The sequence below is a fragment of the Pristis pectinata genome, chromosome 12, assembly GCF_009764475.1.
Source record: "Pristis pectinata isolate sPriPec2 chromosome 12, sPriPec2.1.pri, whole genome shotgun sequence".
NCBI lineage: Eukaryota > Metazoa > Chordata > Chondrichthyes > Rhinopristiformes > Pristidae > Pristis > Pristis pectinata.
Window position 1 is genome coordinate 28,990,844 of NC_067416.1, and position 13,435 is coordinate 29,004,278.

The 13,435-nt window shown below is 40.1% G+C and overlaps 1 protein-coding gene across 1 annotated transcript in view; it reads left to right on the forward strand.

Annotated features, from left to right (window-relative positions):
* Window positions 1–13,435, forward strand: part of LOC127577009 (kinase non-catalytic C-lobe domain-containing protein 1) — a 145,133-nt gene that overhangs the window by 76,941 nt on the left and 54,757 nt on the right. Inside the window, exons 12-14 of the mRNA XM_052027867.1 lie at window positions 7,546–7,660; window positions 7,754–7,919; window positions 8,862–9,748. Of these exons, the coding sequence (XP_051883827.1) occupies window positions 7,546–7,660; window positions 7,754–7,919; window positions 8,862–9,748 (1,168 nt within the window). The remainder of the gene's footprint in view (window positions 1–7,545; window positions 7,661–7,753; window positions 7,920–8,861; window positions 9,749–13,435) is intronic.

Consider the following 13,435-nt stretch of genomic DNA (forward strand, 5'->3'; position numbering starts at 1 on the left):
CAATAGACAATGTGGATGTGCAAAGAAACTGGAGCACCTGAGGGTAGTGTACTACCTGTGGCACTGCTGAGGATAGGTCGTGGCCCAGAACTTGAGTGGTACCTACGATGGCTTCTTAAGCAATAACCATGTGGTGGGCTCTCAGCTGTTTCATTCATGGGCCTGGTATGAGGAATTTGCTGGAGCTTGCAGCACAAAGCTTATGCCAGTGCAGAGCACGTAAAGAAAACCAACAAAGCTGGGTTTTGGCAGGTTTCCAGCTAGGGTGGGGGGAAGGTTGCTGGGGAAAAAGGGGTGAGGAGGATCAGAGACTGGGTCCATGTGCTGGTCAGTAGTTAAAGGGAACTGGGTGACAGTTGGCAAATGGCTCCAGAGCTTGGCGTGGTTGCTCTCATGGTGGGTATATTGGGGTATTGATGAGTTGGGCTTCCTGCAGTAGGAATTGTTCAGGTACATCCGCTTTAAGTCATGCAGGCTTCACAAAGGCCACGAAAACTTGTATTTGCACGTTTGTTCTGGGAATGGCAGTCGCGTCGCATGCACCATTGAACAGTGCAGAGGTGGAATTCAAACGTGCGTTAAACATCTCTGAACACCACTGAGCATATGCAGTGTTCTCTGTACATCAGACTCACAGTGAATATGGAATGAAAATCTGGGACAGTTACTGAGGTTGGAATCTGTTGGAATATTTTTAGAAATTGTATCATAGGGAACTAAACATGGCCATATGCATTCCAGTTTCTGAGCTCTTTCCTGATTAAATACAACAAAGAAACGCATTCTCTTTCAAACAAACAAAAGCAATAAATAAAGTTGGGTTTCTGTAGACGTACAGAAACCAGCATAAATGACAAGGGAGCGGGAACAGGGAGGGACAGGAGTTTCCTGTTCCAATCCAGGAAAATTGTTAATTACTATATAAAAAAAATTCCAAATGCCTCCCCACTTGATAGCAATAATTACAACTTAAAATGTTGATTCCAAGGGGCATTTTATCTCCTGCTCTGCTTGACTACTTTATCACTAAATGTACAAGGGAACAGCGGAGGGCCAAGTCATTTGAATAATCTGGCTGTCAGGCCACATCTGGGGAAAATGAGGAAAATGTCAGTGGCAGAGAACAGAGGCTTACCACACCAAGCAGATTTTGGTGCCCAAGCCGTTTGTCCTATGATTGATTATTTGTGTTTTCTGCCTTCCAAGATTTAAATGGCCCACCAATACTAAACATCACCTCCAGGAACAAAAGATATCCTTACATCTAGTATTACTGAGGCATAAATGAAGGGAAATACGCTACCTGGTGCACCCCTATCACTTGAGCTTATTTATATTATTTGGGTGAACAGATTGTGTGCTCACCATTTTATATTGGCAGAAAATACTTGAAGCAGGAGCAGAACAAGGTGTTGGAGCAATGGCTTTGGAGCAAGTTCTTGCCACATTCCATTGGTGATGCACTGTATTTCCACTGTAACTTACATCTGAGTCAATTTCCCAGTCCTGCAGCCATAGAGAACCGAAATTTCATTTCTAAATCGTCTCTTTTACACAGTTCCTTGGGATCGAGGATGATTTTCTCCCACTCCACTTGCGTGGGTATGGATGTGGCTGATGAGGCCAATATAGGATTTGCAGACTACCACAGGTAGGGCAGGAGGTGGCTGATGGGGCATGCAGGTTGCAAGTTTGTAAGGTAGTGTATTGCTTCTGGCATTTATATTGGGCTTCTGTGTGCTCCTCATGAATGGGCTTAAGGTTCTCAATGCCATTGTGCTTCAAGAGGGCAGCAATCATTCCAGTGCCCAAGAAGAGCAGGGTGAGCTGCCTCAGCGACTATTGCCTGGTAGCACTCATATCTACTGTGATGAAGTGCTTTGAGAGGGTGGTTATGGCTAGAATTAACTCCTGCTTGAGCAAGGACATGGACCTGTTGCAATTCGCCAACCACCACAACAGGTCTACAGCAGACACAATCTCACTGGCTCCCTACCTGCTTTGGAGCACCTAGACAACAGCAAAACATACATCAGGCTACAGTTTATCGATTATAGCTCGGTGTTCAACAGCATCACTCCCCTAAGCTTCAAAACCTGGGCCTCTGTACCTCCCAATGCAACTAGATGCTCGACTTCCTTATAGGGAGACCACAGTCAGTGCAGATCAGCAATAACATCTCTTCCTCAATATCAACACAGGTGCACCTCAAGGATGCGTGCTTAGCCCCACGACTCTACTCTTACTACACTCATGACTGTGTGGCTAAGCACAGCTCAAACACCACCTATAAATTCGCCAATGACACCACTGTTGTTGATATCAGATAGCGATAAGGAGGCGTACTGGAGTGAGGTAGATCAGCTGGTTGATTGGGGTCACAGCTCAACATCAGCAAGACCAAGGAACTGATTGTGGACTTCAGGAAGGGGAAGTCGGGAGAACACACACCAGTCCTTATTGAGCAGTCAGCGGTGGAAAGGGTGAGCAGCTTCAAGTTCCTGGGCGTCAGCACCTATCCTGGGCCCGATGTATTGATGCAATCACAAAGAAGGCACGCCAGCGGCTCTACTTCATTAGGAGCTTGAGGCGATTTGGTATGTTACCAAAGACACTTACAAATTTCTATAGATTTATGGTAGAGACCATTCTGACTGGTTGTATCACAGCCTGGTATGAAGCCTCCAATGCACAGGATCACAAGAGGCTGCAGAGAGTTATAGACTCCGCCAGCTCCATCATGGACACAACCATCCCCACTGTCAAGGATGTCTTCAAGAGGCGGTGCCTCAAGAAGGCAGCATCCATCATTAGGGACCCTCACCATCTGGGAAATGTCCTTTTTTTTTACCATCAGGGAGGAGGTACAGGAGCCTGAAGACCCAAATTCAATGACTCAGGAACAGCATCTTCTCAGCTATAAGATTGCTAAACAATCCATGAACACTTCTTCATTATTTCTTTTATTTTGCACTATTTATTTATTATTGTAATTTATAGATTTTTATGTCTTTGCACTGTACTGCTGCTATAAAACAACAAATTTCACGTCATATGTCAGTGATAACAAATCTGATTCTGATTCTGAATGCTCTTTCTCCAACTTAAATGGACATGGGCCAGGGATTTCCATGAGGTGGTAGGGATGTTACCCTTTTTCAAGGGAGTTTTGAAAATATTGCTGAATCTTTTCCACTTCTCCCTGATAATCTCTTACCATGATGAATCTGGGAACAATGTCTGTTTTGGAAATCTGGTGTAGGACATGTGAACAATGTCCACTGACTAATGGAAGTGACTGTCTCTAACCAGGGCCTCACTGCTGGCGATACTGGCATATAAGAGGTTGCTAATGTTGGTTCATTTATCCCAGTGGATTTAGAGGATTTTGCAGAGGGTTTTGTGGTATCCCTCCAGTTCTTTGAAGTGCCTTCTTCAGGTAGTTCATGACTGAAAAGCATGTAGGAAAGCAGGGATCACTGCTGTTCAACAGACCGTAAGCTTTGTCCCAATTATGAAGTCTTGATCTTCAAACAATCTGTTTTCTCAGATGCAGATGCTGTGGTGAGTTTCATCATTGACATAAAGTGCAAAGTCTTTGTCTTATGAATAATAAGCATGGAGCCCATTCCCTCATCTGCTCAGTGAACTGGTCAATGGTGATTTGGAGCTTGGCCTCTGAACATATGTATACGATTTGTTGTCTATCGACAGCAACTCATTGATTGAAGTTGGAATGTCCTTGATTCTGGAGTAGGGGTGACGTAGGTTGAACAACTCCCCTTTTGTCTTGTAGATTAGGTCCACCCTAGTGGGAAGCTCCTTGGAGGTGAGAGGCAGCACTGCGGTGAAAAAAAATCGAGAAAAGTGTTGGGGTGATGGTGCAGCCTTGCTGCTGGGGACCAGTTTGCATTGAGATTGGGGTCTGTTATGGGCCCTTTGGTTAAGATCTCAGCTCACTTGCATGTTTCTGCGGGTAGCCAGATTTGGGAAGGATGCTCTACAGTCCCTTTTGAATGATAGAGTCAAATGTATTTGTGAGATCAAAAAAGGCCACATGTAATGGTTAATGCTGTTCTCTGCATTTCTCTTGGAGTTGACGTTTGCTGAAGATCGTTCCACTGTTCACCTGGATGGACAGAATCCACAGTGCAATTTGGACAGCATCTGTTCAGCCAGTGGGATAAGCTGGTGGCATTGGTGATGACTTTCCCTGTGGCAGACCACAGGGACACCCCTCTGTAGTAACCACAATCGAATGTGTGAGTGCCTCCATGCTGACAGGCACCTCTGTGCACATTTAACTACGTGCTTATGTTAATGTCCACTCAGCAGGGCCTGGACTCCAGTTGTCTTGGACTTCCTTGGTGCTGAATCAAGACCTAACAATGTCTAAATTGTACATATTTATTAAAATATTGCAGTACTTTTATATTCCTGATGATGGAGCTGAGGAAATTGTCTGTGCCCCCAACAGCAGGGGTTAGAAATCTGTCATGTGCAATGCACTGAAAAGGAGTTAATGTAGTTCTATTACATAAATTGGTTAATGTTAAGTTCTAATGATGCAAATGTTCATTAACCCTATGAATATTGGCCATGGAGTTTAACCTGTAACTGATTTGTTTTCATCCCTTTCCAATCCCGCTCAAGCCAAGTTTCTACCTCAGTGTGTCTGAAGACAGATACCGACAACATTATTGCTTTTTTATAAAATATGTTAGCACCTGAGTCTCTAAAGCAGACAAATGAATTAGTAACAAAGCACTTTGAGGATTCATATAATTTAATAACACGTGATGCAATCTCCTAGCAGTAATAGAAGGATCCGGTAAAGTTTTGGATGTTCTAAAAATGCTAAATAAATATAAGTGGCCATTCTTGATGGTAAAATGGTACTGTAAGTAATGCCAAAGAAAGCAGTACATTCAAAAGAAATATCAAGAGATTAATCTTATGGATGAAACTGTGGAAAATGGATTTCAGTGTAGGCAAATGTGAGGTCATCCACTTTGGATCTAAAAAAGGATAGAACAGAGTACTACTTATGTTTTGATATGCTGGAAGCACTGAAGGTTCAAAGAGACAGATACAGAAAATAATTAAAGAGCTAAGAAATTGCTGATTTTTATGTCAGAGTATGGGAGTACAAGGACAAAACTTATGCCACAGTTATACTAAGCCCTGGCTTTGTCATACATTAAGTAGTGAAAGCAGTTCATATCTCTGCACTTTGGTAAAAGATTTATTGAAAACTTTCCTTCACTTCTGAAATCTGGTGAAAAACATAAGAATGACTACAAAGCACTTTTAACATAACCAACCAACCAGGGCTGAATTTGTTGGCAAATATTGGCCTTTGAGGGATTGTGGTGTATGTCAATTAACCAAAATGGTATCTGAGCTCTAAAGGTTAAATTATGAAGGATGATTGCACAAATTAGGGTTATACACAGTATGCTTTCATGTGCCAGGAACCTGATAAACAGTATTTTTAAACATTCTCATCTTGGCAACTTTCCAAGGTGACTCTTGCTGAGTCCAAGCCCAATGAACAGTAAACACAGCACTGACCTTTGCAACGACCTCAGTCCAGGCATGCTGCACATTAAAACAGTGCTCTGCAGTGCTAGGCAGCATCCTCATCCTGCCACAGAGCTTGCACAGCATTTTTACCAGATACCCACAGAGGGTTTGGGTACATGTACTACCCTGTTCACTACCTCCAGACTTACGTGATGCATTTGCTTTACTTTCCATTGTCTGTTATTATGTACTTCTTTTGCCTCATCCAGCCGTTAAAGGAACCGGTAACAATTTTAACCTTTTTACCAATGTTAGAAAGGCATCAGTTTTTCCTCCCTACATGCAACCACTCACCTTTTAAGAGTATGCAAGCCTTTTAGTCTGGTCTCCAGCATTTAATAAGTAATGAAAAGAGTACTCCTCATTCCAGAGTTTTAGAGATGTTATGAATTGCATGAATTCATCTGAAAGCTGGCATCTCCAGATCTCTTAATGCTGCACTGAAAGGTTAAAGTAGACTAAATGCTGTAGCCTGGAGCAGGGTTTGAATTAGTACACTCCTCACCAAGGGGATAGTGCTGTCGTTAGGGGAATTAGAACAGGGAAACAGTAAGGTTGATGTGTCTCCTTGTCTGGCTGTGAGGTCCTGTATAAGTCTTCTACTGCCAGGCAGATGAAAGTATCAGGGTAGGATATTGTCTTCACTACCTGGTAGTAAAGTAATGGCATTAAAACGAAAGAATGAAAAATATATGAGTACTAGAAAGAGGATGCAATCTGCCCTGTTAAATTGACATCCAGATGACATGGAAAGAATGCTATTCGGTCACCTGAAGGAAATATTCTCCAAGATTTTATCCATTGTTATTTTGATTAACAACATTTCCTCATTCATGCCATTCCCATTAATCATAATAACCTGGATTTTGTAGGGAACTGTCTAGAGTTCCAAGTGTAACTAACAGCATTTCTCTGTAGAAGTGTCACCAGGCTTAACACACCTCCAGTGGCAGAAGTGCTGATCTTGCTGGTAGCTGGGCACCCACAGTTACGGCACCATTGGAGGTCAGCAGTGGTGCACAAAGTTATAGAAATTGGCCAGCACTTAGACTAGGGAATCTGTTCAAACAATCTACATGGCAAAGGGATGTTTCCAGTTATCTGAGTGGAGAAATACCTATGTGGGACTAAGGTAAGTTTTAATTAATTTACAATTCATAAAACATTATTTCAGTTCATTTGAACATTTTCAGTTGTATTTGAAATGTTTTGTGAATTTTTGTTTTTCCTTTATATCTTTGATCCTTTTCAATAGGTTAGGAATTTTTTAATTTTTTTAAATGTGAAAGACATTTAAAAACATTGATACACACCTGGAAATTCATAATAGAGTCTTCACATTCCATTCTATGCATCCAAATTTCAAAACAGTATTATGTGGAGCCAATAGTACATAACTTGTTTTGCTTACCAACTGTTCTAGGTACCAGTATTTTGACAGCTTTGACAGCCAGCTTGTTTGCTGTTAAAGTCTTCTTTCAGCATTTTTGTGGACAGGGTTTGTTCTGGCTGAGGAGAGCTCAGCCTTTCACACTTGACCTGGACTTTAAGGGTGGAGCTGGTATCATGCTGCAGATTGCTTTCAGATGATCTGCACCAGGTAAATATGAGCTCTTCTCGTAGGCCAGCAAATTCCAGGCCATTAATTGGAGGCAGGATTTTATAAACATTTACAAATTTTGCAAAGTAAAACATCACGGTAGAAATAAAGAATTCCTTTATTGCACATTACCCTTTAGTCATTTGATCATCCAAAATTATTACTCTGAAAGGTCAGATGTACAGTGATCAGTGTTGCCTTTTTATTCATCTTTGACACCAGTGTTGCATTACTACTTTTGTTGCTCTAATTTGTGCACAGTTTTTGAGTCTGTGTTCCATTCATATGTACACTTAGTACCCATAGATAAATAACATGTAGTCTCGTAATTGTTCATTAATTTCTTTTCCCTCAATTAGAACTTCCACAGGAAAGAAATGACTGTCACTGGACACAATTTCAAAACCGAAACATTAGAACATTCTTATTCTTCACTGGAAAATGCAACATTTGCCCAAGAATCATCCAGATTAGGTACTGATCATTATTGAAGCAGTGCACATTTTTACATCAACCAGCAAAAGCATTACCATTGAATTTTCTTTCTTTTTCATTCATTATTTATAGGATTTGTACCTCTTGCTATTGACAGTAAGCTGACAGCTGTCAAGGGCCCAATTCCTTGTCAGTGTTCTGTAAACACCAAGTCCCCTTCCAAACTTCCAGAGGCCTTCACCTCCCCAGCCACCCATTTCAAACCTATAATCCTTGCACAGAACAAAGAGAAAACAAGGTAATGCATTAGTTAAGTAAATCTCCTGAGAGTATTGAACTTCTTATTCAGATCAGCTGTTGGTAACAAATTCAATATTAAAAGAATTTGACAAATATTTTGCAAAATTATATATATAAAATAGTTTTTGAATTATCCACTTGTTATATTTTTCAAGTCTTTGAAAGATTATCTTTTCAAAAAGCAATGTTGTTTTAACACTCAGGCATTTCTGAGTGTAAAAATGTGTCTTCCAAATAAAATTTATTAAACTGATGGGAGTGTTCTTTATAAAGTAAATTCATTCATTAAACGGAATAAAATTTACAGCCAATAATTGACAACAACTTATTTGAAAATTATTTGTTTATTACATTCAATATCATTTATTTATTTATCCTTTGTTGGGCATTATGATACCATTCATTTTGAGTTTTATGGTATTTAATTAATATCATCACATGCTAAATGTATATTTTTTTTATAATTTTGTGAAATGTTTTAATTTTTCAAGTGATGTTAAAGCATAGAATAGAAAATGGTGGCATATGTATCAGTTGCGGTACTTCTAGACACTACCAAGGATATCTTGAGATTCACAGGTACATAGTTTGAACAACAGATTTCTCCAGTCATGAGGTATGTGATGCTGTTTCTGCAGAAGGTAACTCTCCCTAATCGTCCCAAAATTTCCATGAGTGTTGGAGGTGTGGTTATATCACTCAAACATTCTTTTACACTAATAATTTTCCACTGAATACTTCTTAAGTTCTTCACATTGCTTGTTCCAGTATCTTGCGTTCCTGCAACAATTTAGAACCTTAACACAGTTTTTTTTAAGGTCTAGAAGCTGTAAAGTAAGAAGCATGTTTTAAACTATCTTCATTTTTTATGGATGTGAAAATTATAATTTCTTTTTGACTTCATTTTTCTAAATTTTATATTGTTTCCTTATTTCAACAGTACAAAGGTATCAAATAACTGTCCAGGGGCCAAACAGGTTGTTAAAGCTATGAAAGAGAAAATCCAGAAGAATCAGGGAGCAGTGCCCATTGAAGATATTGAAAATGATGTAGTTGTGGAAACATCTGCTTTCAACTTTGAGAATGAGACTTTGGACAGACGAACGCACACATCAGTACCTTTGAAGACTTTGCTAAACCAAACCAGTAACAGCCCAAGTTTATCTACGAACCTTTCTCCAGTGGTTGAAAGCAAAACAAATCTACCACACGCAATTTCTTTGCAGCACCGAGATGTAAATTCCTTTTTCACTACGTCAATAAATGATGTTCATCTTCACTTGCCTGTGCCAGAGCATGCAACCCTTCTTCTGCGTTCTCACGAAGAGAAGTTAAATAGCTCCTTCCCAGAATCTACAGTCATTTCAGGCAGGAACTCTGGCAGAAGCAGTGGAAGCAGTTTTAAATGTACTGGATCATTGCAGAATGTTTCCAGTCCTAAGCTCAGTAGAAATGATGATAAAAAACCTACAATCAAAATGCACACTGTTTTGGAACCTTCTACTGACAATCTTAACGATTTTGTAGATTCTAAGACTGTTGCCACAGAAATACCTTTGTTTGACAGATGTTTGTTTGAACAGGAGTCATTGGCTGTTAGAAATGAAATAAAAACATTCACAGCTTCTCCAAACGTTTCTGCAGAAATTTCAGAAAATATCCGCTTACCTTCTGCATGTATCCCAGTGTCTTCTCAAGGCAATCTAGTGGCAATAAATTCATCAAATTCAGAACCGGTCAATCTTTTGCAAAAAACTATTCATCTCATAAAAGAAGAATTTGCATTTGATGGTTACTTAGAGCATGATGAAGAAGCCAGTACCATGGGTAGATTATCTTTATTTTAGCACACATTGATAATTTAACATACATTAAGTATCTTATTGATAATTCTACCAAAAAGGAAAATATACTAATGTTTTCATTATAAGAGCTTCAGTTGAACCAAGTGCTTTTGAAATATTTAATTTTATTTTACAACTAAAGCACTTGCTATTTAAGAATTAGAATCAAAGAACTTTATGGTAGAGAACATAAGAAGCAGGAGAAGAAGTAGGCTCATCACTCTCTTGAATAAGATCATGACTGATCCAATCTTGTCCTCAACAATATTTTCCAGCTCTCTCTCCTATATCCCTTGACTCCCTTGAATAAATTCCATAACTCCTCCTTCACAGCTCTCTAGGTTACAGGATTTCAAAGAGTCTTGACTCTCTGCGATAAGAAGTTCCTCCTCATAGCCATCTTAAATGGATAATCCCTTACTCGGAAATTATCCCCCCATCTTAGAATCCTTCCTTGGAATCTTATATATTTCAATATGATTACCTCTCATTCTTCTAAACTCCAATAAGTATAGGCCCAACCTGCTTGACTTTTCTTCGTATGTCAACCCCCTTCTTCCCAGGACACAACCTATTAAACCTTCTCTACATTGCCTCCAGTACAAGTATAATCTTTCTTAAATATAGGCACCAAAACTGTGCACTGTACATGAGATGCAATCTCATCAGCATCCTGTAAACTTGCATCAAATCTTCCCTAGAAGGTCATGTGGCTCATTATTCCATGGAGGCCATAAAAGTGCTATTCATCCTAATCCCATTTCCCGCTTTTGGGACTATAGCCTTGTAAGTTATAGCTTTTTATGTGTTTATTCAGTATTTTCAATATGATGGGGTGAAAAGAACTTTCCTCCATTCTCCTCCAATTCTCTTATCAATTACCTTAAGTCTACGTCCCTTGGTTATTCACCTCTCCTCTAAGGGAAATATGTCCTACCTGTTCACCTTGTCTCAGCTGTGCCATAAAACACCCCAGGTAAGCCTCCTCTCAGCCTCCTTTGTTCCAAAGATATCAGCCACAGTCAAACCAATCTCTTCTTGTAACAAAATTTTACAGCCTTGGCAATATCTTCATGAATCTTCTCTGAACCCTTATTTGTGCTATTGCTTGCTTCCTGCAATGTGGAAGTCTATGCATCTGGAGGTTCCCGTATTGCTCTACAATTCTCAGTATCCTATTTTTTGATGTGACTCTTGCTGCACAGCAAAGAGGGTTACTCCTAGCAGCCTTTCACTTATGGGACAGTAGGAATGGGCAGTAGATGGTGATCTAACCAGTGATGCCTATATCCTGTGAACGAACAAATGATAAAAAACCTTTCCCTTTTCCAGATTAAATCCCACTCACTATGTTTATGCCTGTTTAACCACTCTATTTGTTATCTTCCTCAAGCCTGCAACTTCCTTCCTCATAATCAATACTATGCCAATTTCAGCTCCAATTTTAACTTCTCTTGTCTATGTGTAACCTTTGCAGAGTTTGGGGAGAGGGTGGATGGTGTAAATAATAATTGGATGGTTTGTGCTGAATTCCCAACCATTGTCATTTAACCCAGTGACATTTGAGGCACAGGAGTGAAGGTGAGGTCTGTTTAATATGATGAAGTCACAGGTTGATGATGGCATTGCCACTGAAATAATATGCAAATACAGAGCTAGCCACCCAGTAGTAATGCCTGTCAATAGGAAGAATTGGCTTGATGAATATTTAAAAGAAAAGCTGTTGTGGGTATTTCTTATTAGCTGGAGAAGCAAAAATGCACCCCCCCCCCCACAAAACTTCAGTCATGTAAGAAATATTTAGTCCCTTAAAACGACAGCCTTCCCTTTCCCTCTCACCACCAACAGCTCTGTGGAGAGGCTTCTCAGCATTAACCTTACACTGGGGACTGTTCTTTCACATCTCCACTGGTGTTAGCTTCTCGCCTAATTTACTCCTCCTGCCCACTGTTCCTAACTCTTAATGTTCCGGAAGCCCATGGTAAGGGGTATTGGGACATTGGGGTTGGGGGTTTGTGGTCCTTGCTGGAGGATAGATCGGAGTCACAGTTATGTTGTTGGTGAGCTGGGCTTGGGATACAGTGCTGACGGACAGCAATTGGGTTGTGAAGTCTTGGAGTCCAGAGCAAGAGCTGCAGCATGAGCTTAAAGTCTTAGCTTAAGGGACACCTGCTTTCAGCTGGCACCTTGTCCCAGATACCCTGGTGCTTAGGCAAGTCCCCCTTAAATTTCATTGAAGGAAGCCTCTCACTCATAATGAAGGCCTGCTTTACCTGAATGGCCCACTGTACCTGTACACCACACACGAGATAAGTTTTGCAAAAGTGGTGTCCAGGCATGCATTGTTAGCGATTGCCACTGCACATCATCCCAGCAGAGATGCAGAGGCAGAATTACAAAACTCATTGTAAATACAACAGTTACCATACATTCAGTTTTCCAGTAAGATACTATTTTATGTTATCTTATGGGACAGAATTGCTGGTCTTTTGGCATTCAGTGGGAGACACTGCTGTTCATTTGAAAAAGGCATTGAGTTAAACTTCTTGGGCCACCTGCTTGAGAATCCAGTGGTTGGGAAAATATTGGGTCAAATTATGTTAATCATTGCTGCTAGTTCAGATCAGAATCACAGTCATTCGGTCCTTGAAACTTAAACAGTTCTTGTGCATTCTCTCATGGAGCCCAGTGATAGAGTCTGTTAAACTGATGAGTCATGTATCCCAAGCCAGATTAGATAAAAAACAGGATTTGAGACCCCTTTGTTTTTAATAGGAAATGTAGGGCAAAGATTTTGGAGGCAAAGTGAGATTTAAGCTGCCTTTTTAAAATTCCATCATTTTAATGCTTACAATTATTTAAAAGGGTTTTTATGCATTTTCGTTCATTTTTGATCATTTTGTTTCAAATAATTAGTTTTGACTTTTTTGATTTACTTGAGTTTTAATTGTTTTTAAATGTCTCAGTGTCAAAGACATTTAAAGACTATTATGATTCTTTGCATCTTTTACAGCTGGCAAAGCCCTGTCCCCAACTTTGCTTGCTGTCTGATGCTATCTGGGTCATTTCAGGGACTGGGCCTCCTTACTGCACTGCCAGAGGCCCTGTCGCTGTTCAACCCTCCAACTGGACTCTGGGATATGAAGGGCTAACAAGATAGGCTCGTCACAACTGAACATGCTAAGGGCGGGCAAGTGGGATCAGATGCAGACCTCAGGCAGCGATTTTGGGTGAGAGGTACTGGGCCAGCACAAACCAGCCCATTGACTGCTCTTAACAGTGGAGTCTTGGTTGCTTTCTTCCATTGAGAATGATTACAGTTCAAATTGAAAATGATGAATTTGTAAAAAAAAAAGTTATCCTGAGTGTGTCAAAATGTTTGTTTGGATACACATTCTGTAAACTGTAGTACTGTTTGCAACAGGATTTGATTCATTCTTAATTTCAGTGATTCACTTAATTGCTTCCTCTAAAGCATGGGTTGCCAGTCTATAAAAGTGGGATTATGGCACATGTTAAAAGTTTTCAAATGTCACTTTACAAATGTTGTTTAGTTCATTTTGACGATAAAAGTCTGCAGCAGATTTCAAAAGCACCGTATCTGTACACCATAATTTCTCTTCCTCACAACTTCTAATGCATTTTTCAATCTGCACGTGCTATCCTTCTT